Source organism: Felis catus, chromosome E1, assembly GCF_018350175.1.
Source record: "Felis catus isolate Fca126 chromosome E1, F.catus_Fca126_mat1.0, whole genome shotgun sequence".
Classification (NCBI taxonomy): domain Eukaryota; kingdom Metazoa; phylum Chordata; class Mammalia; order Carnivora; family Felidae; genus Felis; species Felis catus.
Window position 1 is genome coordinate 43,781,930 of NC_058381.1, and position 20,190 is coordinate 43,802,119.

Below are 20,190 nucleotides of genomic sequence, written 5' to 3' on the forward strand. Positions count from 1 at the left end.
TGAGAATCTGACTTTTAACAAAGGAATAGTTCTTAGAAATTTAGGGATCTGAACTCTGAATGAGTAACAATAATGCAATGACATCATTCGTTTAAAAATTTACCATTGTTAGGGTGCCTGGGTGGCCCAGTCAGTTAAGCATCCGACTTTGGCTCGCTCAGGTCATGATATCACAGTTCAGCCCCGCATGGGGCTTGCTGCTGTCAGTGTAGAGCCTGCTTCGGAGTCTCTGTCCCCCTCACTCACTCTCTGCCCCCTCCCAGCTCACGCACGTGAATGCTCTCTCTCTCAAAACTGAATAAATATTCAAAAAAATTATCACTGTTGATTAAAAATAAAAGTTAAACCACAAATAAAATAAAAATTTACAAATTTATCATCAGGCAATTAGGACTTACCACAACGTGTGCCATTTGTCAGACATGCACTGTCACAATGTAGCTTGACTGTCTTACAGACAACCTCAATAGTATTTTTAAATTGGCAGAGACAGCAGGCCATACGGCTAGGTAATATCCTATAAATGGAAACACAGAGAATTAAATTAGCGGTAAAGGAGTTACTTGAGTAGGTAGAAGAGGCGGGCCAAAGTCATCACAGGGCTGTGCAAAAAGGAATTCTTGAGGCACATGGCCTGGATGGTTGGGTAGGGACCAGTTGGCCAACCGCTGCTCTTGAATAGTATAAATACACAGATAGAAGGACAGAGGTGCCCAACAGAAAGGTAAGGATGGCATGGGGTATGGTATCCTTAGAATGAGATGGAGATTAGAACTGGGTGACACTGATCAGTCGTTTAATACACAGGTAACTCCTTCCAAGCCAAAAGTCTCACTTTGGGTGGAGAGCACACAGAAAGAGGGTAGACTTCTAAGAGTTTGAGTAAATCTGAAATATGGCCCATACTGAGGATAAAAAGCAATCAACTTTGGCTCAGGTCATAATCTCGTGGTTCATGGGTTTGAGCCCCACATCAGGCTCTGTGCTGAGAGCTTGGAGTCTGGAACCTGCTTCAGATTTATCTTCCTCTCTCTCTACCCCTTCCCTGATCACTCTCTGTGTCTTAAAAATAAATAAATGTTAATTTTTTTTTTTTAAAAAGCAATCAATCAAAAACTAATCCATAATCTACACAAATGCTACAATTAGCAGACAAGGACATTTTAAAAAGTTATTATAACAGTATTTCACATCTGGAAAAAACCCCATGCCTCTACTTAACTCAATGAATTGTGCAACAACTTCAAGTGGCCTATATATGTATACTTAGAGTCCACGAAGGAGAGAAGATATAAAAAAATTTTGAAAAAATAATAGCCCCCACATTTCCAAATAAGTAAACCCTATAAACTCACAAATCCAGGAAGGTCAATGAACTCTGAGCACAACATGGATTAAACTACATGTTTAGTTTAATCCATTAAACACGGATAAAACTACACCACGGCACATCATAATCGAACTGGTCAAAGCCAGCGATAAAGAGCAAATCTTAAAAGCAGCCAAAGGAACAAAACCCCACATGACATACAGAGCAACAAAGATATAACAATGACAACATATTTCTTGCTGGAAATAATGTAAGCCAGAACTCGGTGGGGCAACATCTTTCAAGCAGTGAAAAGGAGAGGGGGACCAAGAGCTATCAAGCTAGAATTCTATACCCAAAGCTTTCAAAAATAAAAGCAAGATAAAGACTATCTGAGACATACAAGAGCTGGAAGAATTCATCATTAGCAGGCTTCCACTGTAGAAATGCCAAAGGAAGTATTTTTTTAAATGTTTATTTGAGAGACAGAGAGAGAGGGCACGTGCAGTATGCGCGTGCAAGGGGGAAAGAGCACTGAGGAGACAGAGAATCCCAAGCAAAGCCCAACGCGGGACTTGAGCTCACACACTGTGAGACTATGACCTGAGCCAAAATCAAGAGTTGGATGCTTAACTGACTGAGCCACCCAGGTGCCCCTAAAGAAAGTATTTTTAAGCAGAAGGAAAAGGATAGCAGACGGAAATGTGGATCCACACAAAGGAATGAAGAACATTACAACTGGCAACTATATAGGTTATGATTTCACTTCACTATATGTATGTATATCATTTCACTATATGATTTCACTTATATGTAGAATCTCAGAAAAAACAAACAAGGGGTGCCTGGATGGGCTAAGTCAATGAAGCATCCTACTCTTGATGTCGGCTCAGGATCTCAGGGTCGTGAGATCGAGCCCTGTGTCAGGCTCCACGCTCAGCATGGATTAGATTAAGATTCTCTTAAGATTCTCTCTCTCTCTCTCTCTCTCTCTCTCTCTCTCTCGCTCTCTCTCCTCTGACCCTCTCCCCAACTGGTACACTCTGTCTCTAAAATTAAAAAAAAAAATACACCAAAAACCATAAGATACCTACGAATAAACCTAATCAAAGAGGTAAAAGATCTGTATGCTGAAAACAATAGAACGCTTATGAAAATAAATTGAAGAAGACAGAAAGAAATGGAAAAACATCCCATGCTCAAGGATTGGAAGAACAAATATTGTTAAAATGTCGATACTACTCAAAGCAAACTACACATTCAATTCAATCCCTATCAAACACCAGTATTTTTCACAGAGCTAGAACAAACAATTCTAAAATTTGGATGGAACAAGAAAAGACCCCGAATTATAATGTTGGGAAAAAACAAACAAACAAAGCTGGAGGCATCATGATTCTGGACTTCAAACTGTATTACAAAGCTGTACTCATCAAGAAGACAGTATCGTACTGCACAAAAACAGACACATAGATCAATAGAATAGAATAGAGAACTGAGAAATGGAGCCACAAATATATGGTCAACTAATCTTCGATAAAGCAGAATATCCAATGGAAAAAAGATAGTCTTCGCAATAAATGGTGTTGGGAAAACTGGACCGTAACATGCAGAAGAATGAAACTAAACCACTTTTTTACACCATACACAAAAATAAATTCAAAATGGATGAAAGACCTAAATGTGAGACAGGAAACCATCAAAATCCTAGAGGAGAACACAGGCAGAAACCTCTTTGATCTCAGCTAAAGCAACTTCTTACTAGACAGGTCTCCAGAGGCAAGGGAAACAGAAGTACAAATGAACTACTGAGGAGTGCCTGGGTGGCTTAGCGGGTTGAATGCCTGACTCTTGGTGTTGGCTCAGGTCGTGATCTCAGGGTCGTGGATTGAACCCCGCATCAGGATTCTCTCTCCACTTGAGATTCTCTCTCTCCCTCTCTCTCTGCTCCCCCCCATGCATACATGTATGTGTGTGTCCATGTTCTTAATTAATTAATTAATTAATTAATAGGGGCACCTGGGTGGCTCAGCTGGTTAAGTATCTGACTTGGCTCAGATCATGATCTTACAGTTCGTGAGTTTGAGCCCCGTGTCAGGCTCTGTGCTGACAGCTTGGAGCCTGGAGCCTGTTTCAGATGCTGTGTCTCCCTCTCTCTCTCTGCCCCTCCCCTGCTTGCACTCTGTCTCTCTCTCTCAAAAATAAACATAAACAAACAAAGCAAACATTTTTTTTAAATGAATTATTGGGACCTCATCAAGATAAAAACCTTCTGGGGCACCTGGGTGTCTCAGTCGGTTAAGCTTCTGACTTCAGCTCAGGTCATAATCTCACGGTTTGTGAGTTCGAGCTCCGCATTGACTCTCTGTTGACAGTGCGGAGCCTGCTCAGATCCTCTGTCTCCCTCACTCACTCTCTGCCCCTACCCCACTCTTGTGCTCTCTCTCTCAAAAAGAAACATCCATTAAAAAAAGATAAAAAGCTGTGCAGCAAAGGAAACAATCAACAAAATTAAAAGGCAACTGATGAAATGGGAGAACATATTTGCAAATGACATAATCTGATAAAGGGCTAGTATCCAAAATATATAAAGGACTCAACACCCAAAAAATCAAATACATAATCCAGTTAAGAAAAGGGCAGAAGACATGAATAGACAGTTTTTCAAAGAAGACATCCAGAAGGCTAACAGACACATGAAAAGATGCTCAATATCACTCATCATCAAGGAAATGCAAGTCAAAATCACAATGAGATACCACCTCACATGTGTCAGAATGGCTCAAATTAATAACTCAGGAAACAACAGATGTGGAGAAAGGGGAACCCTTCTGCACTGCTGGTGGGAATGCAAACTGCTGTAGCCACTCTGGAAAACAGTATGGAGGTTTTTAAAAAGTTAAAAATAGAACTACCCTACAACCCAGCAATTGTACTACTAGGCATTTAACCAAAGGATACAAAAATGCTGATTTGAAGGGGCATGTGCACCCAATGTTTATAGCAGCGCTATCAACAATTAGCCAAAGTATGGAAAGAGCCCAAATGTCCATTGATGGATGAATGGATGAAAGATGTGGTATATATATACAATGGAGTATTACTTGGCAATCAAAAAGAATGAAATCTTGCCGTTTGCAACTACATGGATGGAACTGGAGGGTATTATGCTAAGTGAAATTAGTGAGTGAAAGACAAAAATCACATCACTTCACTCATATGAGGACTTTAAGAGACAAAACAGATGAACATAGGGAAGGGAAACAAAAATAATCTAAAAACAGGGAGGGGGACAAAACAGAAGAGACTCATAAATATGGAAAACAAACTGAGGGTTACTGGAGGGGTTGTGGGAGGGGGGATGCGCTAAATGGGTAAGGGTCACGAAGGAATCTACTCCTGAAATCATTGTTGCACTATATGCTAACTAATTTGGATGTAAATTTTAAAAAATAAAAAATAAAACAAGGTAAAAAATAAACAAAAAATAAACAAAAAACCAAATGAATGAATAAACAAAAACAAAAAAGAGAAAACACTTGTAAATATGGAGAACAAACTGGGGATATGGACAAAATGAGTGAAAAGGGTTAAGAGGTACAAACTTGCAGTTTTAAAATAAATAAGTCACCAGATGAAAAGTACAGCATAGGGAATATAGTCAATAACACTGTAATATACTTATTGTGGTGAGCATTTCATAATGTATATAATTGATCACTGTGTTGCACACCTGAAACTAATTTAATATTACATGATCTATATATACTTCAATAAAAGAGATAATTGAGGGGCACCCAGGTGGCTCAGTCAGTTAAGCATCTGACTTCAGCTCAGGTCATGATCTCAGTCTGTGATTTCAGGCCCCACATCAGGCTCTGTGTCTACAGCTCAGAGCCTGGAGCCTGCTTCAGATTCTGTGTCCCCCCCTCTCTCTGCCCCTCCCCCACTTGCACTCTGGCTCTCTCAAAAATAAAAAAAATAAATAAAAAAAGATAATTGACTATTTAAACAGAAAAAATAATAGGGTGTGCTAAAAGTAAAATGTATGAAAACAATAGCACAAAGGTCAGGAGGGGAACAATGGAAGTACACTATTTATTGTAAGGTTCTTATACTATTCATGAAATCATATAATATCATTTGAAGATAGACTGTGATAAGTTAAACGTGAACACTACAAACCATTAAACAGCTACTAAAATAACAAAACCTGAGTTGTAACTATTTATCCCCCCACCAAAAAATAATACAACGTACTAAATCAACCCAAGAGCAGGAAGAAAAAGAAAAGAAACAAAGAACAGATGGGATACATAGAAAAGAGTAGACAGTAGCTTTCAATGTAATCATATAAACAATTACATTAAATATAAATGGTATAATCACCTAAGTAAAAGATAGAGTTGTCATACTGGATAAAAAAGCAAAAGCCAACTCTATGCTGTCTATAAGATTCATCTTGAATACAAAGATATAAGTAGGTTAAAAATATGGAAGAAATTATGCTTTGCTAACACTAATCAAACGAAACCTTGAGCGGCTATATTTACTATAGGACAAAGTCAATTTCAAAGCAAAGCAAAGATATTACCAGGGATAAATGAGGTTATTCCATTGTGATAGAAATGTCAACTAATAGAGAAGACATCACTTAAAAATATATGTATCTGATCATAGAACTTCCAAATATATTAAGGAGAATAGGAAAGAGAGACACATAAGTACACAATTATAGTTGGAGATTTCAATATCCCTCTCTCAATAATTGACAGAAAAAATATATAGAAAATGAGTAATGATACATCAGACTTGAAAAATACTACCAACCTACTTGACCTAGTTGACATTTATAGAATACTCCACACCAAATCAGCAGGCTACATATTTTTTTTCAAGTAGGCACATAATATTTATCAAATAGACCATATTCTCATCTATTACCAGAATTCATGGCTATAAAACGAGCTTCAATAAATTTAAAAGGATTTCAGTCATCCAACATATTGTTCTGTGACCACAATGGAATTAAATAACAAATTAACAGATCTGTAAAATCTCCAAATATTTAGAAACTAACCAACACACTCCTAAGGAACCCTATAGGTCAAATAAGTCAAAATGGATATTAAAAACTATTTTGTACCGACTGAAACTGAAAACACAACATGTCAACATGTGGGATGTTGCTCATATAGTATTCATCTTCCCCAGTGTCCACTTTTAAGGAACTAGAAAAAGAAAAGGAAATTCATCACTGAGTAAGGAGAGAAAATGGAATGATAAAGATCAAAGCAGAAATTTTTAAAAAGGAAAACAAAAATAGAGAAGTCAGTGTAATGAAAAGGCACTTTTTAGAGAAGATAAGTAAAACTGATAAACTTCTGGCCAGATTTATCAAGAAAAGACAAGAGAAGACACAAATTATCAGTATCAAAAATGAGAGGAATGACATCACTACAATTCTACAGATACTAAAAGGATAATAAGGGAATATTAGAAAATACTTTATGTCAATAACTTCAAGATGAAATAGATTCCCTGAAAGACATGAACTACTCCAAAAAATAAGTATGTAATTTAAGTAGCACTATTACAAAAATAAAATCTGTAGTTTACCACTTTCTCACAAAGAAAGCTTCAAGCCCACATGGCTTCACTGGTGAATTCTAGCAAACATTTAAGGAAAACATAATGCCAATTCTGCACAAACTGTACTAGAGAATTGAAGAGAGGGGAATACTTCCCAACTCAATTTTAAGGCCAACATTCACCTTATGAAAAATAGATCAAGACATTAGAAGAAAGGATAGATAGAAGATCTCATATACTGCTGGCTGGAATGCAAAATGGTACATCCACTTTAGAAAACAGGTAAGCAGTTTCTTAAAAAGTTAAATATACACTTAGCATATGATGTAGCAATCCTGCCATTAGGTATTTTACCACCTCCCCCCCTCCCCCAGTGAAAACATATGCTCATATGAAGACCTGCATGTAAGTGTTTTAAGCAACTTTATTCATGAAGGCCAAAAAGCTAGAAACAACTCAAATGCCCATTCACTGATGGACGCATAAACAAACTGGTATATCCTCACAACTGCAATACTACTCGGCAATAAAAAGGAAATGAACTACTGACATGTGCAAAAACATGGATGAGTCTCTGGGGTGCCTGGGTGGCTCAGTCAGACAAGTGATGGACTTTGGCTCAGGCCATGATCTCATGTTCCGCAGGTTCATGCCCTGTATTGGGCTCTGCGCTGACAGAGCCTGGAGCCTGCTTCGGGTTCTGTTTCTCTCTCTCTCTCTCTCTCTCTCTCTCTCTCTCTCTCTCTCTGCCCCTCTCCTGCTTATGCTCTCTGTTTCTCAAAAATAAATAAACGTTAAAAAAAGTTAAAAAAAAAAACACACATGGATGAATCTCAAAAGGATTATGCTGAAAGGAACCAATCACAGAAGACTGCATACTGTATGATTTCATTTATTTATTTTTTTTAATGTTCATTTATTTTTGAGAGAGAGAGAGAGAGAGAGATGGAGGGCAAATGGGGAAGGGGTAGAGAGACAGGGAGACACAGAATCCGAAGCAGGCTCCAGGCTCTGAGCTGTCAGGACAGAGTCCGATGCAGGGCTTGAACTCACGAAACGCGAGATCATGACCTGAGCTGAAGTCGGACGCTTAACTGCCTGAGCCACCCAGGTGCCCCTTGTATGATTTCATCTATAAGACACTGTGGAAAAGGCCAAACTATAGGGACAAAAATTAGGTTGGTGGTTGCCAGGGCTGGTGGTGACAAAAGGGGATTGGCTGCAAAGGCACATAGGGGCCTTTTGGGGTGACAGAAATGGTCTACGTCTCAAATGTGGTGGTGGTTACATAACTACACGTTTGTCAAAACTCATCAGACTGTATGCTTAAAAAGAGTAAATTTTATACCTCAATAAATCTGACTTAAGAAAACAAGAAAACAAATCTAAATAAACAACTAAGTGAAAATGCACATAAGAAAAATCAACTTACAGTGTTTCCAATTCAAGGGTCATCATGAGGATGCTCTCAACTGTTGTAAGTGACACCTGTGTTGATCCCATGTCTCTGAAGGAGAAAGCCCAAACATGCGTGATTTGAACCCAAGGATAAAAATTCTGTACCTAAAAAGATACTTAACAACATGTGATTACTTCAATTCTGGCTTCTTTGTCAAGTCAGCTCAAGAGTTTCCTTGCTATGGACAATAATTTCAGAAAACTCCCAATGAAGACATTTTATGTGCATCATCAAATTAATCACCTTGGTGCTCATTCTCAATTGCATCCACCTCTCTTGATTAGTCTTTTTTTCTTTTAATATACACCTTACTCCACTTTCCATTTTGAGATAAACGGTACTTCTAACTACATCTACAAGTCCGATGTCTGTTATGTGTTCTTCAATACCACTCCTTCCTCTGCAGGCTATCTTGCCCATATACGTTTTTTCTTTGCTAATAATGCTTATTTCAATAACCCAGTTAAAATTTAAATTACGACTTTTTAACCAAAACGCAAAATACTTAATCTTTTGATGACAACAAAAAAGATCAGAAATCGTCTCATGAGCCATGAGATTGTTGCAATACTTACAAATATTTTAATGCTGGCAACTTAAAAAGATAGGAATCTTCAACAGCTGACAGAGGGTTACGACTGATAATTCTGAAAAATGCAATGGAATTAAAATGATCTGCATTTCCAGTAATGACTACCATGAAAGTTTATGTTCATTTTGGGGGTATGGAACTGGAAGGTTAAAACTAATCATTTTCTGCCTTTGCCCATACATCACCCTTAGATTCTGTAAAGCACTCTTCCTTTGGGAACTGCCCAGCTCTCTGGACGATAAAGTGGAGAACAGAAAGAGAAAAAAAAATTTATTTATTTTATTTTTACGTGGACAGCAAAGCAAAGATATGCCAAAGAACTTTTTGGGCTGAAAACCCTAGAAGTGACTATGCTGGTAGGAAGCCCAGGCTCTGTAGGCAATACTGTTTCTAGTGTCCTCTATAATTCTAGGTGCTTTTCCTTTATCTCTAGAAATGTAAAAAATTCCACAGTTTGAAACACCCGGTTAAAGATAAAAATAGGACCAATTCCTCAGTTTGGGGGCCAAAGACAAAGGGATTAATCTAAGAGGAAATGGTGGAAGCTATACCCCCACCATGTGTATTCTCCTAGGACAGCCTTTGTTAGGTGGCACATGATCCCGTTTCCTTATCCATCTCCTGGACTGCCAGCTCCTTGAGGGCAGGGACCATACTCTATTGTCATTTTTGTCCCTGTGCCTGACAGAGTGCTTGTTATTTACTAGTTACTTAGTGAAGGCTTGTTGAATAAATAACATCTTGTCACTGCTTGACACAAGTTTTTATTCCAAAATGCCGAGTAGATTTTCTTCTCAGTTCTTTACAGCAAAAATAAAGGGAAGGAAACAGGAAGAAAGAAAAGAAAATCTGCCTTTAGGCTGACTCTGCTCAAGAATCATCACTGTACTTTTGCAAAATTATAAGGATAATCATCACAACCCATACTATTGGGCTATAGGGCATCTGTGATCAGCATTTCACATTTAAACCTCACAATAACCTTATGTGATAGATACATCATTACCCCATTTTACAAGTGAGGAAACTGAAGTACAGAGAGGTTGTATAATTTGTCCCAGTTTGTCAAGCCAGTCAAGAAGCAGAGATGGAATCTGAACTCGGTTCTGACCCCAAAGCCTGTATTTAACTTGTATGAAAAAAAAGGGGGTTTAAAATAGCCGTTACCTTAAACTTAACTTTGAGAGCATTAAATATAGAAACACTTTGCTGAACTTCATCTCTCCATCTGGGAGAGCTTCTCTAAGAATCACATTTTCTATTTTTATTCCTTTCCTCTACTCATCTCCCATGATTAGGTATTTAATTAGCCTGTGATCATTGAGACTTTAGAGATTTCATTTTTTATTTTTTTATTCTAATTTTTGAGAGAGAGAGTCCAAGAGTATGAGTGAAGGAGAGGCAGAGGAAGAGAGAGAGAGAGAATCCCAAGCAGGCTCCATGCCCAGTGCAGAGCCTGACATGGGGCTTGATCCCATGACCGCAAGATCATGACCTGAGCCGAAATCAAGAGTCAGGCAGTTAACTGAGCCACCCAGGTGCCCTGAGACTTTAGAGATTTTAAAGCCCTGTTACAGGCGAATCAGTGAAAATGAGAAAGGAAGGACGTCTGAAAATTCATCCTTCCGTAAAAGCAACAACAACAACAACAACTAGCAAAAATGGTCAAAATCAACTTTCTCAGAACTTTGGAAATTTTAACCAATGGGCTTGCAGCAACCCGGAGAGCATGTATTAAAGAAACAATTACTAATTTGTATAAGAACAGTGAGCTCTGTTGTTTTAACTTGTCCTCAACCTCTGCTCTCCATCCTGATGATAGCCTTAAAAATTGCCCACATCCCAGGGGAACAAAATGGAGCTGAAGTCCCTTAAAGCCTCATTCCCAAAGAACAAACTGTCATTGTTTTACCTGTCTAGTGGGGTCCCTAAAAAACTTCACTTGAAAGCCTTGCCCTTGACCTCACTGAGAACTGCACAGTGCTAAAACAGCCTCTTCCCAAGGGGCCTTTTTTGAAAACAATTATAGATAAATGTTTTAGTCTGGCAGCTATGTGAGGCAATTGATCACAAGACAAAAAATAGCCTAAACAAAAAGCCTAAAAGGAAAAAGCTGAGAAATGAGATGTCCATAGGGACTTTGAAATGCTCCAACATCTTCCTGGGTAACTAGAAGACCACAAGACATAGTCCTGGGAATGTAGAAAAAAAACCTTAGCACTAATAAATGAGTTCAGCAAGGTTACAGGACACAAGATCGATATGTAGAAAATAGCTTTATTTCCATACATCAGCAATGACTATTCCAAAAATGAAATTAAGAAAACAATTCCAGGTATAACAGTACTCAAAAGAATAAAATACTTAGGAAAACATTTAACCAAAGAAGTGCAAGAATCACACTAAAAACCACAAAACGTTGTTGAAAGAAATTAAAGAAGATTGAAATAAATGTAAAGACATGCCATGTTCACGGATCAGAAGAAAATATTGTTAAAATGGCACTATACCCCAAATTGAACTGTGGTACATTATCCAAATAATGTAGTTGGATTCCTACACTTCACACCATATATAAATATTAACTCAAAATGAGTCAAAGACCTAAATGGAAGAGCTCAAGCTATAAAACTCTCAGGAGAGAAATCTTTATGACCTTGGATTTAGGCAACAGTTTCTTAGACACGACACAAAAAGCACAACAAACCAAAGGAAAAATAGATAAACTGGACTTTCTTTAAAAATAACAAAACAGGGCGCCTGGGTGGCGCAGTCGGTTAAGCATCCGACTTCAGCCAGGTCACGATCTCGCGGTCCGGGAGTTCGAGCCCCGCGTCGGGCTCTGCGCTGATGGCTCAGAGCCTGGAGCCTGTTTCTGATTCTGTGTCTCCCTCTCTGTCTGCCCCTCCCCTGTTCATACTCTGTCTCTCTCTGTCCCAAAAATAAATAAACGTTGAAAAAAAAAATTAAAAAAAAAATAACAAAACAACCCAAAACTATCATATGTCTGATACAAGTCTAGTATCCAGAATATCCAGAATATATAAAGAACTCTTAAAACTCAGGAAAAAGACAAATAATCAAATGTTTAAATGGGTAAAGGATTTGAAGAGACATTTCGCCAAAGAAAATACATGAATGGCCAATAAGCACATGAAAAGATGCTCAATGTCTTAGCTCATTAGGGAAAGATAAATCAAAGCTACAATGAGATACTACTCTGCACTCACTAAGATGGCTATGATCGAACAGAGAGACAATGATAAGTGGTAGCAAGATTTGGGGAAACCAGAATCTTCATACATTGGTGGGAATGTAAAATGGTGTAGTCACTGTGGAAAACAGTTTGGCAGTTCCTCAAAAGGGTTAAATATAGAGTTACTACATGACCCAGCAATTCCACTCTTAGGTACGTACCCAAGAGAATTAAAAACATATGACCACACAAAAACTTGTACATGAATACTCATAGCAGCAGTATTCGTAAGAGCCAAAACGTCAAAATAATCCAAATGTCCAATAACTCATGAATGGACGAACAAAATGTGATTGGAGCACCTGGGTGGCTCAGTCGGTTAAGCATCTGACTTTGGCTCAGGTCGTCATCTCACAGTTCATGAGTTCGAGCTCTACATCAGGCTCTGTGGTTTTGGATCCTCTGTCCCCCTCTCTCTCTGCCCCTTCCCCGCTTGTGTGTGCGCTCTCTTTCAAAAATAAAGAAACATTAAAAGAAAGAATGAAGTACTGAAACATGCTACAACCGGATAAATCTGGAAGCCAACAAGCTCTGTGAAAGAAACTAGACACACATTTCGATGAAATGTCCAGAATAGGCAAATCCATAGGGGCAGAAGGTAAATTAGTTGTTGCCAGGGGCCTGGGAGGAGGGGAGAATGGGGAGTAAAGGCTGATGGGTATGGTATTTCTTTTGAGGGGGGTGATGACAATGTTCTGGAATTAGCAGTGATTATTGTCTATCAAAGTATACCATTGCACTATATACTTTATAATGTTGCATATTCTATTATGCGGACTATATCTCAATTTGAAAAAAAAAAAAAAAAAAAAAGAACCACGTTGTGATAAATAGAGAACCAGTTGCCAGAAGATCAAACATGTTAGTAGGTGGAGAAAAGGGGAGCGAAGATTCAAACTCTTCCACAACGGAGGTCAGAGGGAGTTAGCGGTGCGGCTGGGAGCCATGCATTTTTGTTCTTGCCTTGGAAACTCCCCTATTCTTCCTATTCCAGCCCATTCTTCTACGTTTTGTCAGGCCCATGAACATGTCGGGTTTGTGTAACACTAGTTAATATCCAGTCAGACAATGTTATGAAGAGAAAGAACGTGAGTGTCACATGTCTGGTTAAACACAGTTCCTCAACCTTGAGGCTCTGAATGTCCTTTGGCTTTGAAAAAATAAAAATGGCATTAATACCTACAAGCTTACTGGTGGGCTCTGTGCAAGTAAGCTCTTCCACGTGTGTGTCTTCCCCTGCCCACTGCTCCCCCCGCCCCGCGCCCACCCCCGGCTCCCTATTAAGAAAGACTATGACGAATTATGCAGCCAAAACAATTTAGTAGTTTGTTATCCTTCCCCCCAACTATCTCAGCGCTCTACCCCCACCGTCCCCCCCTCTTTCTTGGTAGCTCACCCATGGCCTTATACCCATGGGCTCAGTGCTTCCTCTTACCCAGGCAGCCCTCCTGCTGAGATGAATGCCCCGTGTTTACCTGTAGTGAAAACAAAATACAGGCCACTCCAAATTCTCCTATTTCCTCCTGTCTTTAGTGCCGCCTTTTCTTCATGGAGCTATTGTGCCTGAGCCAAGGGGAGAATGAGAACTGACCCGACAGGTTACATCTGCTGGACCTGGACTGACAGCAATTGTTTTTCCACAGACTGCGATACGAACGGACGGTGGACACTGCACTAGAGATCATCTCCATTTCCGTTCAATTCCCTCATTTTACAGATAAAAGGTGTGCTGACTCAGTCTATTGGCTTTTGGATATTCGTGGGCTTATCTTTATGGGAGTAAAACGTAACAACAGTTCTCCTCAAAGACTGTCTCAGAATCAAAGTTGAAGAAATACTGTTCTAGATATTTGTTTTTTAAAAAGCTGTATCTTATTTGAAGAGGAAAACTCAAGTATTTTTGCAAAAGCTTTCTGTTGCAGAGCAACGGGACAGACTAAAGGTAGCTCACAAAATAAGGGAACATTTCTTACGTGTTATTTTTTTTTTTCTCCAAATTCTTCCACAGAGTTCCAGACAGATGGGCTACGTTTCCTTTCTATTAACTGAGGAGACAGAGAAGACTTGAGGACTGAAGCTTGTCACCACTGTCCTGAATGTACTGAAATCCTAACAGCTTTAGCTGAAAAAATGTCCAAAGCAGGCAGTGAAGATAAATTTCAAATAGGACAAACTCCAAACTCTCTATGCTGGAATCCCAAGGCATGGAGGGAAAACTGGCTCCTTGGAGGAAAGCAGTTGCAGAAATAAGTAGAGTGATCTAGACCCTATTCCAGTATGTTTGAAGTACTTGGGGATAGAATAACCCCTTTCCTTTATTCATCGACATAGGTCCATGAGCCATGAGAACATGACTCCCCATGTGAAGCTCCTCAATACAAGACATCTAACGGCATCACGTAAATCCTTTCTCAGGGGTTGGGCGGGGGGAGGGGCGAAGCCTAAAGAATCTGAAATGGTGAGCCTATGTTTTAATTAAAGTTCTGAGAATAGCCTTGAAGAGGAGTTTCTGGCAGTGAGGACCAGCCCAAGAAGCAAGGGCCCTGGAATCAGGCAGACCTAGGTCTGAATTCTGGCTGTCACTTCCTGGTGAAGGGACTTAAGTAACGAACGTCTCCGAGTCTTTTTAGCAGCATTTACCTCATAAGGCAACTTGAGGATTAAAGGAAAGAGCATGTGCAAAGCACCTAGCATAAGGCTGGGCACAGAGTGGGTGCCTAGCAGTGACGACGTGATATTTGCACCAGGCGGTGAGCAGGAAGCCTGGGGATGCCCATAGGTGGCATGGCCAGGAGCTCCAGAAGCATAGGGAAAAGGAGCTCCCTGCTCGAAAGGTCCTATTCCAGTGAGAAGCTGACTCCAAGGGACGACGCCCAAAAGGCCAGTTGTCATTCAGGTCCTACCTAGTGCCAGGGAATGCGGAATTGTATTACTCGAGAAGCTTCTGAAGTGGTTCTGTCACTTACTGACAGTGTGAACCTAGGCAAGTCACCCGATGTCTCTGAGTTTCAACTTCCTCATCCCCAAAATGAGGATAATACTACCTGTATCACAAGAGTTGCTGGAAACACGAAAATGAAGTGCCGTGTGAGGGGCCACGTCCGGAGCACTTGCCACGTGCCAGGCTCTATTCTAAGAGTTTAAGACACATTGTCTTACTTGCAGCACAAGCGAAAGGTCTTAGCATAGTGCCGGAGCGCAGTAAATACCTAATAGAGGTCGGTATTAAAGAAATGATATGGGGCGGAGGAGCAACTACCATGCTTCCCAGAGAAAGAAGATGCCTTGGTATATACGTGGGAAGAATCAGATGCAGCTGGGAGAAGAAAAGTAATAGTTGGGTATGACTATGGCAAAGCTTTGGAACTACCACACACGGAAAATAATAAAAGTTACCCTAAATCACCCCAAAAGGACAGCCCTGAGTTGTTATCTTCATCCTTAACGTTTATGCCTTTCTGAATCTGAGAAGAAGCTGCCAGGATTTCCAGTACACACCACAAAGCGATGACAATATCCTCAAGTGTGTCAACTTTTGTGGGCACACAGCTGTCTAAAAGGAAGCAGATGCCGGTTGACCGGGGGAGCGTTAGGGCGTCTCCGTGACTGCGGCTCGAGTTTGCCTTCAGAGGGTGGCCACACCTACCTCAATGATATTCTCAACAATAATTCAAAAGGGGTAAGGCTTAGATTTTCCTTATTCTCCCTTAGAGCTTATGTTCTTGGCACAATACTGATGCGCCACAGACGAGCCAGCATGTGAAGGTGCTCTATCCCGAGAAGGTACAGCCTTTCTACATCGTAGAGTCCTTCAGCTTCTAAAATCATGGAGCTCGTACTGTTAGAACCAATGAAGTGAATTTTTTAAAATAAGCCACCAGTCTGGACCTGTGTAGGTCAATGAAGGAGAAGCACTTTAAAGTCAGGAAAAAAAAAACTATACTTAACATTTAGGATTATCAACCACTGTTGGTTTTCCATAATATATTTCATTCCTGATTTCATCTGAAAGAAATAGGATTATTACTACCATTCAAAAAATGGTACCTTATTAATAAACTCTTGGCATGGCTTTGAGGTGGATTTCAGATTCAAAATAGACTTTACCAAACCGCTAATGTGTTCACTCAGTGTTTATCAATAAGTTAAGAGGCTTCATTCAAAAAACTTACTGAGATATAATTACCTGAAACCCAGGGGTGAATCAAGGCCTTGTAGGGTCTGAACCTCATCTACTTTGGGAAATCCTGCCTCATCAAAACATGCAAAATTATGCGTACAGGAATTGCCAGGGTCCCTCCCAAGACTTTGGAAGGGGCCTATGTAAGTGAGGAGACCTGAAGTTTAAGCTTCAGTCAGTTCAAGATAAATCCACCTCAGCTGGGGCCCAAAAGGTTTACAAACTTATTTAATGCTGGAGAAAATACTGTTTCAACTTATACACACCCCAGTAATAAGTCACATAGGTAATAACGTGACTGAATTCATGGGATGGCATCTCCCCTGCGCATGCTCTCTTTCTCTCAGAATAAATAAATAAACGTTAAAAATAAAAAAGAAAAGAAAATTTGGCCCCAAACAAGGAGCCCAACCTCCAATACACACTTACTGTACTGTGATAATTTTTTGGAAGTTAACTGTGAATTCGTTTTAGTAGTACACCTCTATTCAAACCACATTGAAAGACTCCATCTTGTTCTGTGTCCTTCACCTTGAACACACCTCCTCCCCTTGAGTAACCACCCCCCCCCCAACTGCCTAACAGGACTCTTCCCCAGGACCCTTCCCCAGCCAATCAGCTGAGGCCGCAGCCATTACCTCACCAACTGCCACTAGGCCCCAATAAAACCTTTGTCCTTTTGAAACTGGCTCTCTCTCTCTGGTATCTCAACGCTGCATCAGTGCAGGTAGGGGATTGAGCTCGAGCTAGCTCGAATAAAGGCTCTTTTGCTTGTACATCGGACTCGGCTCCCTGGCGGTATTTGGGGATCACGAATTCTGGGCATAACACACATGACATGAGTATTAATTTATTCTCAATACCAGCTAGCTCTGGTTCTTTAATTACCTTTTTCTGTCATGGAAGATTGATGAGGGAGCATGGGGCAAGTTGAGGGCAAAATACAAGTTAGCACACGCCCCCGCCCCAGGTGGGATATGTGTGATTCTGGCTGCTCCAGGACAAAGGAAAGGAAAGAAAACAAATGGTTAACTGATAGAGATCTCAGTCGGGCAAGACAGGAGTTTCCATCAGTTTACAAATATCTTAGTAAACTACAAGAAAAAGGCCATCTTTTTCTCCTTTTTCCAGTATGAAAGATTCTTGGGGACAGTCCCTGTCTATTCTTTGTACCCCCAGTACTTAGTACATTGTCGACATAGAGTGCGCGTGGAAAGGATTGTTTTTCAATGAATTCATTCATTCTTATCAACGGATTCCACCCTATTTTGTCCTGTATTGCCTACATAACTATGAAATTCAGATTCTTAGAAGAGACTCTTGGTGTCATAAGATGCTTAGTAGAGGTGGTGAGTTTTAAGACATTGTATTGACACCCCTAAAACCTCTTGGTGGCGAAACTCAATGAGCCCGTTCTCTGGCATGCTGGCAAAACAAAAAACTGACCCTCAGTATTCTTTCCCCAAGTTAGGCATCAGCAAATTAATGAGAGGAGAGAGGAGGCCCCTGCTCTTGGGCACCCGCAGGAACTTACTCCAGCTCCAGACACACCGTAAACACTTTCATCTAACGGAAGATAAGCTGTGAAATCGGATTTCTGAACCACAAGACAGTAAGACAGTCTTTTCCAGCGTCTGCTTTAGAGGAGGGTCTTCAACCTTGAGTCTAAACATCCCCCTCAGGCCACTGAACATGCCCAGTATGATTTGCCTTTTTACAGAGAAATCACAGAATGTTCCGGCTGAAAGGGAATAACACACTTCTTACTTGAAGAGTGGTCAGGAAAGAAAGCACATGGAGAGCAGTGCCCTGTGGCAGGTATTCAGGAGTTCTTTCTGCTTTCCTGATGGCTGAGGAAGCACCCACACCTGTTGCTGCCTGGAGAACTCTGTGCTAAACTTAGTTCTTCGAAGTTCTCTTTTGCATAGGAAACTTGCACATGAGCCGGAATCAAAGTTAAATTCAAAAGTGGATTTCAAGGACCATGCACACCTTGGGGAAGCATCACTGTCACGAATTCCCATGATAATACTGACTTGGGTGTTACTTGCTTGGGGCTTTCACTGCCCACACAAAGCTGGGTACGAGGGAGGGCAGAGAGTGCCATTTAGGAGTTAAGACAAGTCTCTTGGCCTCTTTGTACCTTAGTTTCCTCATTTGAAAAAAAAATGGATTTTAAGACCTACTTTCCAGAATTCATACTGGGTTTATTAACACACACCTAACCAGTCACTGTATGATATTTTTACATGTAGTTTTTTTTTTTTTAACATGTATTCATTTTCTATTTCACTTACAGCTTGTGTAAAAACTGCATTCCATGCCAGGCCTGAAATGTTCCAAAGCTCAGTTCGGTGAGTAAATTGCAACCAAGATTTCTACACACACCAAAAAAAAAAAAAAAAAAAAAAAAAAAAAAAAAAACAAGACACAAACGAAGAAGAAAAACAAGATATTTTCAGAATATTTATCCTTTGGCAGTGATTCTAATTTATAGGTAACGAAACATAACCACAATACTCTCTCCATACACTAAAGAAATCTCACTATGAAAGATGCTCGCCTTTTTAAAAAAATATTTGCATGGAAGATTTATACTTTCATGTTTATACATGTGGTGCATTAGATACAAATCAGTAAATGCTCAATAAATACTTGTGTTAAGTAAGTATTTTTTTCTAGAGAAGTAAGTTTATTTCTCTAGAAAAATGTTTCACAACTTTAGCACTGTTGAGATTTATGGTTGGATAATCTTTGTTATGGGGCGGGGGGGAGTGCTGCCCTGTGAACTGTAGGGTGTGACAGCAGCCCTGGCCTCCACCCACTAGAGGCCAGGAGTACATCTACAGTCTGACAATCAAACATGTCTCTAGACACTACCAAGTGTCACCTGGATGCAAAATCACCCTGGCAGAGAACTGCTGCTCTAGAACGATTCACTCTGATCTCTATAATAACTCTCACACCAAACTTTGCCACAGACAAAAAAGATTTGCTACATAATTTTAGTAGCTTTCGACTAATAAAGTTTCATTCATTCAAAGTGAATAACAAAGAGGTTTACAATTAAGTTTAATAAAAATTCCAAATATAATGAAATTATATTTGTAACTTACATATACTGCAAAAAAGGTAGTGATTCAAATGTACGTCTTTCAATATATTGTATTTTATTGCAGGATAAATCTCTAGGAAAAGGAAAAGGAAAATATTGCCTCAATTAGCTATAAGATATCTAATTAGTAGGATGATAGTATTGAATAAGTAGCTTTTGGCTAAACTCTGAGTATTAGGAATTGTTATTTGAACCTTCCAGAGCCCCTAACCCTGCCCTCACCTTTCTTAAGAGTCTCACCTTTGTGATCTTCATACATAAAACATACAACTATAGATCGTGATAGATCTTGGAAGTAATCTTTCCTGAGAGCAGAAGAATTGATTCAATGACTTTTTGTGGCCTCATCAATTTCTAAATTATGAGCTCAAAGTTGTGATCTCCACATATAATTTCTAGTATTAAAAGGGATATTCTCACATTAGCACACCTTCCTGGTTTAGTTCTATTTCTCGACACCAAGTCAATACCAGAAGAGATAAAAGATACCTTTTCATTTAACTTGAAAAGAAGTTACTCCTCTAATCAATACCTAACTTTGAACGAACGCAGAATTATATTATCATATTTTTTTTTAATTTTTTTTCAACGTTTATTTATTTTTGGGACAGAGAGAGACAGAGCATGAACAGGGGAGGGGCAGAGAGAGAGGGAGACACAGAATCGGAAACAGGCTCCAGGCTCTGA

The 20,190-nt window shown here is 39.7% G+C and overlaps 1 protein-coding gene across 49 annotated transcripts in view; it reads right to left on the minus strand.

Annotated features, from left to right (window-relative positions):
* LOC105260083 (RAD52 motif-containing protein 1-like) overlaps positions 1-20,190 on the minus strand; it is a 345,360-nt gene that overhangs the window by 310,633 nt on the left and 14,537 nt on the right. For 38 of the 49 annotated variants that reach the window (XM_045044315.1, XM_045044307.1, XM_045044304.1 and 35 more), the window contains 5 exons: positions 19,505-19,576; positions 18,686-18,766; positions 8,936-9,007; positions 8,334-8,408; positions 399-517 (listed from right to left, as the gene is read on the minus strand). In XM_045044315.1, coding sequence (XP_044900250.1) covers positions 399-517; positions 8,334-8,408; positions 8,936-9,007; positions 18,686-18,766; positions 19,505-19,576 — 419 coding nt within the window. The other 11 variants (XM_045044318.1, XM_045044299.1, XM_045044302.1 and 8 more) reach the window with 11 other exon arrangements.